Source organism: Pipistrellus kuhlii, unplaced genomic scaffold (genome assembly GCF_014108245.1).
Source record: "Pipistrellus kuhlii isolate mPipKuh1 unplaced genomic scaffold, mPipKuh1.p scaffold_m20_p_5, whole genome shotgun sequence".
In the NCBI taxonomy this organism is placed as follows: domain Eukaryota; kingdom Metazoa; phylum Chordata; class Mammalia; order Chiroptera; family Vespertilionidae; genus Pipistrellus; species Pipistrellus kuhlii.
The window spans coordinates 38,850,107-38,866,849 of NW_023425551.1; the positions used below are offsets into that span (position 1 = coordinate 38,850,107).

Here is a 16,743-nt window from a genome sequence, read left to right on the forward strand (position 1 = left end):
TTTATTAAATATACAAATACTGTATCATGAATAAAACTTCAAATATTTATTACCTAGCTTCTTATATACACAATGTTTGCTGAACATTAGATAATTAGCGCAGAAGGTTTTTTTAAGTTCAGAATAAAATTCTGTACATTTGGTTTTACAATGGGAATTTTTAAAAGTTAATGAAATGGCACATTTTTTTTGTAAATAATTTTTTATAAAACAAATTTTAAGACATCTAAATAATTCTTTAAAAATGTTTAGAAAAATGTGTGGCATGTAAGATTCTTTTCTAACTCATTTTGGTTATTTTCTACAGGTTAGGCCTTCTGAAGCATTAACGAGAGATCATTGCCCATGCCCGTGCATTAAAGAATTTTGGGTTCTACTCATTCATCTTCTAGACCAAAGAAGTAAATGGTCTCTCTCAGAAGTAAGTTATAAAATTGATGTATTAGTTATTGTAACTAATTATATTAAATTTATGCAGTGGTTTTGGCCAGAAAAATCTACAACTTTCCTTCTTTATAAGACAACCACCACCACCACCAAAAAGAGCATTAACTGAAGACTAAATACCTGATACATTTTTAACCCTAAATTGATAATATGAAATATCTAAGAGAAGTGTAAAATATGGCTGTCTTATTTTCTTAAGGGTTTTGGGGGGGTTGTTGTTCTATCAAGAATCTGTTAGGCTAAAATACCTATTAATCCCTTCAATAACTCAAGAAACATTTCAGTTAGGAAATGTGGCAGATTTAGATTTGGGAGGAAATAAAACAGGTTTCTGTTAATCAATTTTTCAGTATTATTTCATGGAGGGATGAAGAAAAGCGCAAAGAGGAAGATAGGACATTTTCTTTCACTTCATTTTGAGCAAAGTCTTCATAATGGGGCTTTATTTAATTTCGAGTATTATCGATTAGGAGAAAAAGAGAAATATCCATAGGCAGAAGTAAGTATAAACAATTCATTGTGAAATGATACTTAAAATGGTTTATGTTACATGAATAAGTACTTTCAATATTTTATGGGTCTTTTAATTTTCCCAACTTTTCACAATTTGGGGTTTGGTTACTGCTATCTAATTTTAATAATAACTATTTTTACAGGTTTACAAGTACTGTATTTGTTTGTTGCTTTTTAATTGTTCACGTATGGTTACGCTTATTGATTTTAGAGAGAAGGGAAGGGAGAGAAAAGAGAGAAACATTGATTTGAGAGAGAACATCATTTGGTTGCCTTCTGTACGTGCCTAGACTGAGGATCGAACCCATAACTTGGGTATGTGCCCTGACTAGGAATCAAACTTTCAATCTTTTGGTATGGGATTACGCTCCAACCAACTAAGCCACCCCAGCTAGAGTCCATGTGTTTAATCTGAATTATCTTAGCAGTAAATTTGCTAAATACAAGTAAAATAAAGTAAGATTACTAAGTATAAATTTCTTATATTTTTACTTTTGAGTAAGGAAATTTTTATTTCATGGTATTTTGAATTGTTAGTACAGTTCAGCTTTCTGCGAGATTTAAATATTACAATGTCTTGCCAAAACCGGTTTGGCTCAGTGGATAGAGCAATGGCCTGTGGACTGAAAGGTCCCGGCTTTGATTCTGGTCAAGGGCATGTACCTTGGTTGCGGGCACATTTCCAGTAGGTAAGGTGACCAGATCGTCCTGCTTTTGGTGGGACAGTCCCGAGTTTTAACAATTTTAAAACTGTTTTAAAATGCCACGGGACGCGGGACAAATTGCTAAAAATCGGGACTGTCCTGCCAAAAGCGGGATGATCTGTCACTTTACCAGTAGGGGGTATGCAGGAAGCAGCTGATCGATGTTTCTCTCTCATTGATTCTAACTCTTATCTCTCTTCCTCTCTGTAAAAAATCAATAAAATATATTAAAAAAAAATATTACAAAGTCTTAGGAATTTCCCCCCCCCTTTGATTATTTGCCAGGGTATTTTATTTCAATGACATGGTAAAAATCAATTTTCTCATTTTCTGCAAAGCTTCTTTATTATTTAAGAATTATATATTTTTTAGAATTGTCCTTATTTTATAAATTTCAGACTTGAAAGTATGAACCACACATAGTGTAAGCATGTTTATACTTGTTATTAGAATTTTTCTAGATTTTAAACAAGAGTAGGCATAATTTAAAATATTAATTGTAGAAATTTGTGTAGTAACATATATAACCTAAATGATTTGTATGCTCTTCATTTTATGTAATAACCATACTTATTCGTCTTAAAGTAATGTCTGAAGCCATTTTCTTTTTAAAATAGTACTAAAATTAAGTTATATTATTCTCAGATTTTAAGGCCTTATTTTACTTTAAAGTCAAAGTAGAAGTTTATATTCTTGATAGTAAGACAGTTTTATCTTCTTGTTAAAATATATATATATATAATCTAACATAATGCTGGTTATCTTGTCTGAAGCATTTTAAGTGTGTCAGTGAGCTTGTAGAAAGTACTTTGTAGAAAGTACTAAGGCCAAATACTAAATATAGATGGGAACTCAGGTCAGTTAAACACTGAAGCTGCCTTGTCAATTTAGAGACAGTTGCTGAATTGTATATATAAACTTGAACAGTAGCTTTCATACATTATAAGGTACAAGACAATAAATCTCAGACTTTACCCAAGTCAGTACCCTACTAATATATCACTATACTTAAATCTGAGTTACCAAAAGAATGAACTCAAAACTCAACTAAATTTGTAAGGAAGATTGTCTGTCTTTTACCTGTGGTGTATTGCAGTTTAAATTTATGTATTTATTACTACAAGCCAGTGAGTTCATGATGCCGTAGATGGTACTAAAAATTTAAGCCAGTGACTTCTAAACCAGTGTCTGAAAACCATGGAGAAGAGGTGGGTGCTTAAACTCTAAGCTTATTTCCTAACCTCCAAACCATAGGACAGCAAGAACAAATAAAAGTACACAAAAAACATGTTGATAGCATAACTACAAGAAAGGGATATTCAAAGCTGTAAATTAAAAGTAAAAGCCACCAAAGCTCTAGTACAAAACTTTCTAGCAAGCAAAGGTAGTCAGAAAAATTGCTCAGAGGAGAGAAGAAGGGAACTAACAGTAGTCATAAAAGTTGGTTTAAAACCGTTGTCAGAATGTGAAAATACTGAAAAAGTTCCCTTATAGATCAGAGAACTGATTATAGGATCAGAACATAAAAGTGTGCATTACATGAGGAGGCAGTCTTTGAAGGTAGAGCTTCTGGAGAGTACAGATGCAAAAAGGAAATGCCTCCTCTTTGCTGATTGAGTAGTGACAGTGACAGGAAGTAAAAGCAGAAAATGTAGGGTCTTATAAGAGAAACGAAAACAAACAAAAGTAAACAAAACTAAAAAAAATAATAATAATAACTGAAACCTAATAAAGAATGGAGTTTTGGTACATTGACAAAAGAGTGTTCCACTGAACTAGGAATCTTAAAATAGTCCAAATCTACAAAATGAAAGGAAGGAAATGAAATAGGTCTTTCTAAAGTTACTACACAAAAAAGAATTGATATGCTTTAGCCCATAATACCTTTTCTTCCAGAAATAACTATAAAGCAGAAGAAAGTTATAAGACAACACTAAAGACTGAATTTAATAGACAGCATTTGGGTCTGTAAAAAAAACAAAAACACACACACACACACACACACACAAATGCCAAAAAACAAACAAAGAAACAAAAAACACTCCCTGAATGAGCTATTCCATTGTTGAAATAGATAGATCAAAAGCCAGGAATGAATGGAGTAAATTAAATGCAGCAGAGAAATGGAAATAAAAATCATTTAGAATTGACTAAATTATAAAGTCCCCAAGGAAGATAGTTCAACTGAAAATGTAATAAGGGGCATATAAGAAAAGCAACCAAAGGAATAAAAATGAGATAAAGGAATATAAAGGGTTAGAGAGAAAATGTTTGAAGTTGAAGATAAGCAAAGAATAACTGTCTGTTTAAATGGAGTCCCTGAAGAAGAAAAAGCGATGGGACATAAACTGACATTCAAAACAATGAGTGAATCCAAGAAAATATCCTAGAAATAAAGAACTAAGTCCACATATTGAGAAAACCTACTGCTAACTAGAAAGATTAACTTCATATAATCCATGCTAAGACATATAGCCTGCTAAAACTCTGACCTTAGACATAAAATGTCTTCAAGTCCTCTAGGAAATCTGTGAATCTTCCAGGCAAAAAAGATACAATAACTTATAATTGCAAAATAATGTGACCTGCACTACACTTCCCGGAAATGACATTTAAAAACATGACAACTGCGAATATGTAAAAAAAACTCATGAAACCTTCCTCCTCAAGAGGACAGAGGCAGAGTCTGTGATCCAGAAAAAATCATCTAACCATGCTGATACTCTGATCCCAGACATTTATCCTCTAGAACTGAGTGAATTAATACGACACAACAGAAAAAGCCTCTTAGAAGCAACATAGGTCCCACCTTTTACTCGAGATCATATGGACAACTATGAGATGCTCTCTAAATAAAAAGCTCAGAACTAAGAAAAAGGGACAAAACCAGAAGGAAACAAAAATGTTCTAAACCAACAAATAAGCAAGTTAAAAATGACTGCACTGACTAACAGACATGCAGTGGCTTTAGGGACCAATATGGATACGGATTAGCCATGAAAGAAAAACAGAAAAATCATTTGAAAGCTTCAGAAGGAACAGAGAAGCTTCTATGTTCATCTGCCTGGGAGTTCATGGTATCACAAAATACTGATAGTAAGCTAAGGCTCATAGAGGGCCATTCTTAGGTCTCCAGATAGCGGAAAACAAATATTTTATTTTTTCTATCTTATCAGTATACAAGGATTTAAAACATTCACAGTGTGACAATACTAATTTATACAGTATACTCAGCTTATTTTTACAAAAAGAAATTATATCTGTATTTGTGTGTACACTAACATTCTTGCAGAAAGAATTATTTAATTCTTCCTACCCCCTGCCCCTACCCCATCCCTGGAAAGAAGGCAGGAAATACTGAATGAGATTTGAAGTTTTCCCATTGAGAAAGGAACATTTTCTGCAACCCAACCAGTGTTTAAAAGATTAATGCTCTAAGGAAATTATCCAAAGGAGTGAGGCAGTTCAGGGTTATTAAGTTATTTCAGATGTCTGGGTTGCTACTTTGTGAAGGCAATAGGATGTTGCTTATCTCAGGATAAGAAACAATTGGAGAAGCCTATGAAAGGCTTAGGAATTTTGGGAAATTTACACATACCCCAAATTATGTGGGAACTCTTAAAATGAATATAAACTAATTTAATCAAAGACATACAGTGTCCCAGAAAATATTACAAACATGTAGTTAATACTGGATGTATCTGTATGAGTATTTTCCTAAAAACCCAACCCTCATTGTCCAGTAGATTTCAATTAGACTTCAATTCAATTTCCCAGAAGAGAAGGAAAGCTAATTATTCCTTGAGTGATATTGCTTATGTGCCAGAAAGCAGAATGGGTGTGAGGTTAAGTAAACTGTTCAAATATCAGTCAACATATATAAATGTGTGTTTCAAATGTAGATTTATTTGATGCCACAGACCATGTTATTTTTTCTGCTACATGATTATGTAAGGAAATGCACGTTTTAATAGTTAGAAAAAGAAAATGAAGGAATAGCTGAAATAATTTACTCTTTTTGGGGAAACAGACCAACATATATTTTATATGCATGCTCATATTCCCCAAAGTGCCATGAATGGGTAGGGGACAATATGATAAGAGTTTTGGGCCTGTCCACATTATATTTCAGCTGCCTTGAATATGTGTATATGTATATACTTTGACACCTTTTAAGCATTACAAACAGAATGTTGCAAAAATTTTCTGTAAAATACATAAATGAAAAAAAAAAAAAAGACTCAAAAAAGTTGAGATATTGTCAACAACCTTAGGCCTAATGTGAATATATAAAGTGACAAATATATAGAGAAAAATCTTACTAAAAGACATAAAGTGTTCAATGTAAAGTAGGCAAATTGTTTTATCATATAGTCATATATTGGAAAATTCTGTTGAACTCTGATTGACCCCATTAAGTTGGATGTATCTCAGAAACACAATGTTGAGGAAAAGGGGCAAGTTACCAAAGAATAGAAACAGACCACTAAATAGACACTTTTCCAAAGAGGACATAACAGATGGCCAATAGACATATGAAAAGATGCTCAATATTACTAATCATCAGAGAAATGCAAATTAAGACCACATGAAATATCACCTGACACCTGTCATAATGGCTATAATCAATAAATCAACAAACAACAAGTGTTTTTCCCTTTGGAGAAAAGGGAACCCTCATGCACTGTTGGTGGTAATGCAGATTGGTGGGAAGCAGTATGGAGTTACCTCAGAAAATTAAAAATGGAACTTTAGACCCAGCTATTCTACTTTAGGGAATATATCCAAAGAAACATGAAACACTTAATTCAAAAGAATATATCTACCCCTGTGTTTATTGCAGTGTTATTTACAATAGCCTAGATTTGGGAGCAGCCCAAGTGTCCATGAGTAGATGAGTGGATAAAAAAGCCGTGGTATATTTATACAATGGAATACTATTTGACTATTAAAAAAAGGAAGTTTGCCGAAACCGGTTTGGCTTGGTGGTAGAGCGTCTGTCTGCGGACTGAAAGGTCCCAGGTTTGATTCCAGTCAGGGGCATCTACGTTGGTTGCGGGCACATCCCCAGTAGGGGGTGTGCAAGAGGCAGCTGGTTGATGTTTCTCTCTCATCGACCTTTCTAGCTCTCTATCTCTCTCCCTTCCTCTCTGTAAAAAATCAATAAAATATATTAAAAAAAAAAAAAAAAAAAAAAAAAAGGAAGTCTTACCCTTTGGTACAGCATAATGAACCTGGAGAGTGTTATGCCAAGTGAGATAAGCCAGTCAGAGGAAGACAAATACCATACAATTTGACTTACATGTAGAATCTACTGAACAAAGTAAACAAAATAGAAACAGCCTCATGTACAGAGAAGAGATTGGCAGCTGTTGAAGGAAAAACAGGTGAGGGGATTAAGCAGATATATGATACAACAAACAACACAGAAAACAGAATGGTGATTACCAGAGGTAGAAGAAGGTAAAGGGGGATAAATGATGGAAGGAGACTTGACCTGGGGTGGTAAACACACAAAACAGTATACAGATGATGTATTCTAGAATCGAACATTTGAAATCCAGATAACCTTATTAACCAATGTCACTCCAATAAGTTCAATTTAAAAATAGTAAAAAACATGCATTAAAAACACACAAAACCACAGGTGAAGCCAAAAATAACATGATTTGGGCTTATATACATATGTAGCAAAACTTATAAAACAGGGAAAAGACTTATTATGAAACTCAGGATAATAGTTACCCAGGTTGGGAAAAGAAAAATAATATTTATGTTCTAATTCTTAACATGGGTATTTTCTTTTATTCTTTAAGTTTTGTATATTTTATATTTTCTTTTGCATGTACAGTTCATTATAAGAATGGAGGGAAGTACCCAAGTCAGAGGTTATTGGATCAGTGTCTATTTTAATTGAATCATATTACCTCTGTTTCTATAGTCGTTTTGGAACTGTTTGAATAAACTACTCAAAACACTCTTTGAAACATCAAGTGAGCAAAGAAGACCTTCTGTGCCTACAATCCAGTCCAGGGATCCATTAGGTTTTAGTTTGTGGATTATTACTCATGTAGCATCACTTTACCAATTTGATCGCCATGGAACACCAGATGAAATGGTAAGATATAATCTTTATGTTTTATTGTTTAAGAAAAACAATTTGTAGAAGAGTTGGGATCTCTGGGCGAGTCTATTTTGAAGAAGTGGCATTAGAAGAAGTTTAGATTAAGTTTAAAAAATTTGACTCTCAAAAGAAATTTCAATCGTCGTACTGTTGATATTTGGCTCTGTTGACTAATGAGTTTGATGACTACTGACCTAGGCCGAAGCTCAAGTTGGTGTTTAGTTTTTTTTAAAATATATATTTTATTGATTTTTTTTTTTTTTTTTTTTTTACAGAGAGGAAGGGAGAGGGATAGAGAGCTAGAAACATCGATGGGAGAGAAACATCGACCAGTTGCCTTCTGCACACCCCCAACCAGGGATGTGCTCACAACCAGTGTACATGCCCTTGACCAGAATCGAACCTTTCAGTCCTTAGACCTTACGCTCTATCTAATGAGCCAAACCAGTTTCGGCTGGTGTTTAGTTTTGATAGTGGGCTAAGAAATGGAAACAGTCCCAAATCTATGACTCCCTACTTGTTTTTTCCTCAGTGGAGTTAAGTTATGTATCACTTAGTATACAGAAAAATATGCTGTAGCTGTTGAAAGTTAAGTTTTTCTATGGAAGAAATATGTGTATCTTGAGACATTCTCTTATTTTTATTTTGGCTTGATATAGTTACCATTCTTTCCTCTGAGTTATAGTTTATTTTTGTTTTAGAGTATAACCACAATATTGATCCATAGGGTTGAAATTCTTTGGACAAAAGTTACACTCCTTTATAAGTCATGTGATTCAAATGCCTTGATAAAACATAATAATTGAAATATACTCATTGACAATATCAAATTATGAAGCTAAAAACATCAACCTGTCATGTTCCTGCCTATTTGGGCCTAGTGGTACTGTTTTCTTAGTACAGAATGATAGAACAGTAAATTGTTCAAAGCTGAGGGGAGGCTTGTTAGATAATTAGTTGCTGATAACTTGTTATAGCGGAAGGAACACTGGCTTTGGAGCCAGACCAACTTGCATTAAATCATATATATATATCTTTCTGAGACTTAATTGTGTTATCGTTGAAATGGGTAAGATTTTTCTGAGGAAGTAATAATGTAAAGACCCTTCTTTTTGAGAACCTTTTAGGGCCAACTACTAAGTTTTAGAGGACTGTCCTCTAAATAAATTCTGTAACATAAAAATTTAGCAAAGCCCACAAATCGTAGAAGAACTGCTGAAAAGGTCCATCAATGTACAGGTATTTACTCACTCTCATTACTGCTCTCATTTCTGACACCAACTGCAAGCTCAGGAATTCCCAAAACTGTATCATTTACTTGGACTTAAAGAACTTATTGAATGCTATTATACTCACAGCTATGGTTTGTTACAGGGAAAGGATTTAAGTTAAAATTAGCCAAGGGTACATAATGCAGAGATCAAGGAAGTACCAAATGTGGAGTTTCCGTTTTCCTCTCCCCCTGGAATCAATACATGCTAGTCTCCTGGCATCACTGTGTTGCAGTGCGCAGACTGAGTGTCAGTGGAGAGGTCTGCAGGCTTTTCTGTTGGAAACGTGGAGTCACTTTCCGTTTCTAGCCATTGTGGAATATGTTGGCTCTGAGAAAGTTCTTTCTGGCTTTCTTCCTTACTTCGGAGAATCTTTTAGATAGTTAATGTTTCTACTCTAGTAAATGACCATTACCTAAATAAGAGCACTGTGTAAATTTTTTCTTTATTTTCTATAAATTTTTTAGTTACTTGTTTACTGGAGTAGACTGTCTTAAGGTTGTTAATGCATAAAATGAAGGAAAAAGTCTCTGGTGAGTAAAGTACCAGAATAAAGGAAGAACATGCGGGGAATAAAAACTTTAAAAAATAAATAAACGTTTTTTTCCTGTTAGATTACATCTGACAGCAAAAATTAAATATTTGTCAAAACATAATTTTATAGAGGAACCATTGTTTAATGAAACAACTCAAAGGACTCTATTGAATTGGAATAGTTGTAAATTTTTCTTCTGAGTCTTAACTAGCTCTGCCCAAGTAATTTAAACATTTAAGAAGTTGTAGTGAGGTTTGATGTTGAACAGAATGTTTGTACTTCACCCTATATCATAATTTTAATTTATAATTATATTATAAGTAGTAATTTTGATGCAATAATATTTTCTCCCTAGAGACAAATGGAATCAAATTGGAATTTTGTAGAAGAACTGCTGAAAAGGTCCATCAATGTACAGGTATTTACTCACTTAAAATGAGACGATTTGTGGGCTTTGCTAAATTTTTATGTTACAGAATTTATTTGTAAGAACCAAGCAAACTTAACATGATTTAAATAAAATACTTAGTTTACTTACTAATAACCTGTGATAGAAATCATCATTCTTTATCAAGGAAGTATCAACATATAATAGTTCCTAATAATAACTATCTTTTGAAGGTTTTTTAGTTTTAACACTGAGTTGCCAGTTAAAGGACAAAGATAATTATCCTAGTTGGTGACTTTGACAAAATGTATTTAAAGTAGTAGATGCTTCAGAACTCTAAGCCATTACTTGACTGTATAATACCAACTCTAGGAAACAAGATGAGGGAGATAGCCAGTGGCATTGAAAATTCAGCTCTGTTCTCATCACAGCAGGAAGGGGACTTGCCTTGCTGAGCAATTTGTCTTACAGGCCTGAATCATACTCTAGCTGATAAGGTCCTAGTTTTTGAGCCTTCATTTCATACCTTATCATTTTTCTTTCTGCAGAGCTGTTAATGTAGTGCTTTGTGGCCCACAGGTCAGATTTGACCTCCTTTTAAAATAGTTTTAAATGTGCTGTTCATCACATCTTTAAACATACTATATTGTAGTTCTATACAGTTTTGTCATACAAATTATTTATGTTAGAGTTTAAGGAAAAATTTTAGTAAATAATTTTTTAAATGGGAAATAAATTACTTTTCTGTTGAAAATAAAGATTGTTAAAACTTGAAAATGAATAAAAGGGAAATATGGTAGTAAAAGATTGTTATATACATAGCACTCACACAACACGTAGACATGCACACCCATTTATTTTATAGCCATATCTTTGAGAATCATTTCAATAGCTTGACATTTTCTTTTCCCTTTTATCTATTAACGCTTAATATTTTTAGGTGAAACATATAAGTGCATTTAGTTATAAATTTTCTAAGTATGAGCTAAGATTTCTGGGTTAGAAAACCAAAGACCTTTACATACTTCAGTAGTATCAGAAACAAAAGAGCTATTATCCCAATTATTATAAAAGTTTTTGTTTATTTTTTGTCATTTTAATTGGCTTTATTCTTTGTTGTTTTTAAGAATATACTGACTCAGTAACTCAAAAGTTTCTTGCATGTATTTTTTACTTCAAGGTTATAGGGAATCACTAAAACTGGTCATTGTTGTTTTTTTTTTTGTTTTTTTTTTTTACAAAAGCTATTAATTCAGTCTTAATACCTTCGGATAGGTTAGAACTTCATAAACTTACTTTAAGCTCTAACAGCATTCCTTAAAAGGCTGCAAAGATTCATATGGATACATATCCATTTACCTGTAGTGGTCAGGGACAGCAGGATAATTTATCATCATCTTTTTCCACAGAAAAGTTCTTTCTCCTGCAGCACTTCCTAAAAGTTTAAAATATATGTACTCTGCCAATCCTCTGCTTTTTAAATGAACAATTCTTAGCCTGGCCAATTGGGTCAGTGATTGAGCATCGACCTATGAACCAGGTCACGGTTCCATCCCAGGTCATGGCACATGCCCATGTTGCAAAGCTCGATCCTCAGTAGGGGTGTGGAGGAGGCAGCCAATCAAAGATTCTCTCTCATTCATGTTTCTCTCTCTCCCTCTCCTTTCCTCTCTGAAATATATATATATATATATAGATATAGATATAGATATTTTTTTTTATTTTATTTATTTTATTTTATTTATTTATTTTTAAGAACAGTTCTTGTATTCTTACAAAGAATTTGTCCTAGCCTAGTTGATGTGGCTCAGTGGTTGAGCATCAACCCATAAACCAAGTGGTAAGGGGTTTGATTTCCTGTCAGGGCACATGCCCAGGTTGCAAGTTTGATCTCCAACAAGGGGCGTGCAGGAGGCAGCTGAGCGATGTTTCTCTCTCGACAATGTTTCTTTTTCCCTCTCCCTTCCTCTCTTTCTCAACATCAATAAAAACATTTTTTTAAAAAGAATTTGACCTAGTACTTAAATATGATCTTGGGATTTGTGTACATCTTAATTATTAAATCATTTTTGTTACCTCTTCCTGGTTTGGGTTTCTTTTCCAATCTCATCATGAAAGACCTATTGTAATCTATAATAATAAAAGGGATAATATGCAGATTAGACCAGATATCCTTCAGGAAGAAGCCAGGGCCGGAGAGAAGCTGCCTGGGTCCCAGGTGCTGGAGCAAAGACAGTGCCGGCAGCTAGGGGAAGTAAGGTCTACTCTTGCACAAATTTTCATGCATCTGGCCTCTAATTTTTAAATAATTGTGTTAAAAATCAAATTCAGTTAGTATATAATTTCCATGAACTGAATATATTAATAGTCTCTAAAGCATTTTTAGACATATACCTTACTGACTTAGACTTTCTGGTCTGAAGATAATAGTGGATATGATTTGTTGATATGTATTCATGTTCTTTTTAGAAGCAGGTTATTTAATGCAGTATCATGTGATAATAATATTCATGTTGCTATAGTCCATTTACTTCTTCACAATTTAAGTTTATTTTTTAGGATGGTATACTAGAAGAGCAATTACGAATGCATCTTCACTGTTGTTTGACACTTTGTGATTTCTGGGAGCCAAACATTACAATTGTCACCATTCTATGGGAATATTATAGTAAGAACCTGGTGAGTAAACAATATGAATTTGAAGAAATTGTTCATGATATTTAAGGAATATTTTTATGGCTTAATTATGAATAGTTAAAGATTTTTCTTAAATAATTAATTTTTCAAAGTAGATTAGGATAGCTCAAGAATAATTTTATCTTTCACAAACATTATCTAGAGCATTGTCATAGAGGAACAGAGCAAAGTAGCTTAAATTACAAAATCTGCCATTATTAACCAGTATATCTAGTATACCAGAAAGATTTTTTTAATCTTTATTTATAAATATTTTTTTAATAACTATTGATTGCTTGCAACACTTTGAACAATTAATATTATCCTGACTAAGATGCAGTGTTGGCATTTGAGTAACCTACACTCTGTTTAGATAATACTGTGGAACTCCAGAAAAGGGAGTATCTGATCTAGTGTATGGACTTCTGGAAGAATTTATGAAGTCATCATTTAAAACTTGGCCTAGGGAATGAGTGGAATTTTCCAAATACAGAAGTAAAAAGCATCCAGGCAAAGAGAAAGTATGAACAAATGTACATGAAAAATAAATATGTTTATACAAGGTTTAAGAGTTTTGAGTGCTGTGTCTGAGGTGGCTTTGGAGAGAGATAGGAAATCAGGACACTAGAGAGAAAGGTAGTCAGGGGATAGAATATGAAGATACCATTCAGTTGAATTGTGATTTATTTTGGAGATTAGAAAGCAAGAATGTGGCATACTAAGTATGTGTTTGAGAATTTTTCTGAAAAATAGTGTAAATGAATTGGGGGCAGATAAGTTAGTAGTCCAGTTTAGTAGTTTACGCAAATAATGCAGTAAGAGACCTAAAATACAGATAACTGATTTAGAAAGGAGAGGGTAAATTTTGAAGATAAAAATTTGAAAGATAGAGGATTTAGTTACCTGTAGTGTGTAGAGAGAAGAATTGGAATGTTTGGTTTTCTGAATAAATAGTGAACCCCTCAAGACAGAAAATGGAAATGGAATATTTACAAGTAAATTAGAACTTTGGGTTGTATGTAATGGAGCTTAATAAAAATGAGGAAAAAAAATACCTTTCTCTGAAGCATGATGAATGATTGAATTTAGTTCTGAGGCAGAATATGTAAAAGGTGAGTATAGGTTGGTATTTTGTCATAACTGAAAGGAAAGGGTATCAAAGTAAACTGGAGTCATGTCAAAAGCACATAGGAGCCAGCCTGAGAAGCTCTCATTACCCAGTGCTGGCAGAGGAGGGCAGTTGGGGGCTAGCAGGCCAGTAGGGAAGGGTACTTGGGGGGGTATCAGGCCTGCAGGGTAGGGTAGTTTGGAGCAACAAGGCCTGCAGGGGAGGGCAGTTGGGAGCAACCAGGCCGGTAGGGGAGGGCAGTTAGTGATGACCAGTCTGGCAAGGGAGGGCAGTTATGGGTGACTAGGCCAGCATGGAAGGGCATTTGGGGATGACCAGGCAGATAGGGGAGAGCAGTTGGGGGGCAATCAGGTTGGCAGGGGAGCAGTTAGGCATCGATTAGGCTGGCAGGAGAATTGTTAGGGGGTGATTGGGCTGGCAGGCAGGCAGGCACGTGGTTTGGAGCCAGCAGTCCTGGATTGTGAAAGGGATGTCCCATTGCCCATTTAGAAACATCAATGATGAGAGAGAATCATAGATCAACTGCCACCTGCACACCCCCCCCCCCCCCTTGGGGGATTTAGCCAAGGAGTGATAGCTTTATTAAGCTCCATTATGTACAACGGGCAGTTGAACATCTTTTGAGGAGTCCCAGATTGAGAGAGTAGTCTGGGCTAAGGGACACCCCCTCCTCCCCCCAATGTACTATGAATTTCATGCACCTGGCCTCTGGTTGGATATAAAAATAAATGGTATAAACAAAGATTGGAAAACTTACAGAATAAAAGAGCTTTACATCAACCAAATGCAATGTACGGATCTGTTTGAATCCTAACATTTTGTGGGATTAAACCAGGAATTTGAATATCCCTTCATGTTTTATACTTTCATGGGATTTTTATTTTGAGGGAATATGTGGTAATGGCTATGTAATTTTTGTGATTAAGATGAGTCAGACATTTAATGAGCTAAATGGGATTTGCAGCTTTCCATTTTGATTTACTCAGACTTAATACTTGTTTTCTTTTTTGGCTTTTAGAATAGTTCTTTCAGTATTTCTTGGCTTCCTTTGAAAGGCCTTACAAATATTAAGTCACCCTTGTCTATGCTAGAAATGGTGAAGACCTGCTGTTGTGATAAACAAGATTCCAACATTTGTAAATCCAGAAGTAGTTACACCATTTTCCTTTGCATTTTGGCAAAAGTAGTTAAGAAAGCCATGAAGAACAATGGTCCTCATCTTTGGAAACAAGTCAAAGGAAGGTGTGTATTGTATTTTCTTTATCATGTTCACTTACATCTTTGGAAAAGTGTTACTCTTGGTATTTTTTAAGTTAACTTGTGTTTGAAGGTCTTTATGGTTCACACACTTAAAATGTATATCTTAATGTAGGACAGCAAAATACGGAGTTGTTTGAGCCTGCCAATTTTTTATAGTAAGGAACAAAATAATATCTGTTCCTTGTAGAGGATTTTAGTTTCTTATTTATCTCATCAGTCCTAAAAATTGAAATTTCATATACTATATGCAAGGATATTAGAGAACTGCTGTTTTTGTTTTTTCTTACAAGAATTAATTATAATGTTATAAGCATATTAATACTTCCATTTTATTAAAAACGCATTACATACAAAAATAAAAACTGTCTCCAAATCATACATTGCAAGTAATACCCTGTTTCCCCGAAAATAAGACAGTGTCTTATATTAATTTTTTCTCCCAAAGTTGTGCTAGGTCTTATTTTCAGGGGATGTCTTATCTTTCCATGAACTAGGTCTTATTTTCAGAGGATGTCTTATTTTTGGGGAAACACGGTAGATTCAATCTCTAAATTCTGTTTCTTTAGTGTCCCAAAACTTTGCATTCTTGAATGAAAACTAACCAGAGCCTAGTAGAACCAATAACTACCCTGTTTCCCCGAAAATAAGACAGTCTTATATTAATTTTTGCTCCCAAAGATGCGCTAGGTCTTATTTTCAGGGGATGTCTTATTTTTCCATGAAGAAGAATACGGTACACATTTATTGTTAAATGAAAATAAAGGAAATTTATTACCTGTATACGGTACGGTAGTACGGTAGTTGTCAACACAAACCAGACAAACTGTGAATCCTACAGTATCAAGAATTTACTCGTTTATTCAATGACAATCATGTCGTCATCTTCTGGAACATCATCATAACAATCCAATTCTTGAATTTCTTGGTGAATTTCTTGTGACTCCCTTTCTTTCAGAATCAGTGGACCAAATCTCTCATGTTTAGCCTTGAGGGGGGGCCTTATTTTCAGGGGATGCCTTATATTTGACTCAGAAGGAAACCTGTAAGTAGGTCTTATTTTCGGAAGATGTCTTATTTTCGGGGAAACAGGGTAATATTTTCTTTTGGAGAGTGTGCCCAGTTTTAATTTCTGCTGTGGTAAAATAAACTTTGGTCACATTTCATGCACTCTTTTTTTAGAGTTTTGCCTGTTACATGGGTATGATTTTTGTCTTCCCATGTACTATTTCCTTTGCCTACTGGCCCTTTTTCAAGCTCTCTTTGTGCACACACTGCCATCTACCACTTCCTCACCTTGTAGGGTAGGAATTCTCACAACAGAATGCTTCTTATTCAAGATATGGACTTCTCAAAAATAATTAAATGAAATTCCTACTTGATTTTCACAATGAATGATTCTTTCCAGGTTATAGTGATATAGTTTAGGTTTTTTATTTTGATTATACTTTCTAATGGAAGCTTCTTTGTTAAACTGCAGGTAATTATGTGCCTCAGACAGTAATTTTTCCCTTTGTTGTGTTTGTTAGTTTGTTTTTGAACCTTAATTCATTTTGTACAATACACTAGAGGCCCAGTGCATGAAATTTGTGCGCGGGTAGGGTCCCTAGGCCTGTCCAGTGATCAGGGCCAATCTGGGGCAACCAGTAGGATGATCGGGGGGCCCTGCTCGCACCCACCTAGGTTGGCCTGGTGCTGC

General features: G+C 34.4%; 1 protein-coding gene across 3 annotated transcripts in view; it reads left to right on the forward strand.

Moving 5' to 3' along the window:
- MMS22L (MMS22 like, DNA repair protein) overlaps nucleotides 1-16,743 on the forward strand; it is a 97,354-nt gene that overhangs the window by 15,733 nt on the left and 64,878 nt on the right. For 2 of the 3 annotated variants that reach the window (XM_036415108.2, XM_045572694.1), the window contains 5 exons: nucleotides 308-421; nucleotides 7,606-7,782; nucleotides 9,950-10,012; nucleotides 12,542-12,661; nucleotides 14,806-15,029. In XM_036415108.2, the coding sequence (XP_036271001.1) occupies nucleotides 308-421; nucleotides 7,606-7,782; nucleotides 9,950-10,012; nucleotides 12,542-12,661; nucleotides 14,806-15,029 (698 nt within the window). The remainder of the gene's footprint in view (nucleotides 1-307; nucleotides 422-7,605; nucleotides 7,783-9,949; nucleotides 10,013-12,541; nucleotides 12,662-14,805; nucleotides 15,030-16,743) is intronic. The other variant, XM_045572693.1, reaches the window with a different exon arrangement.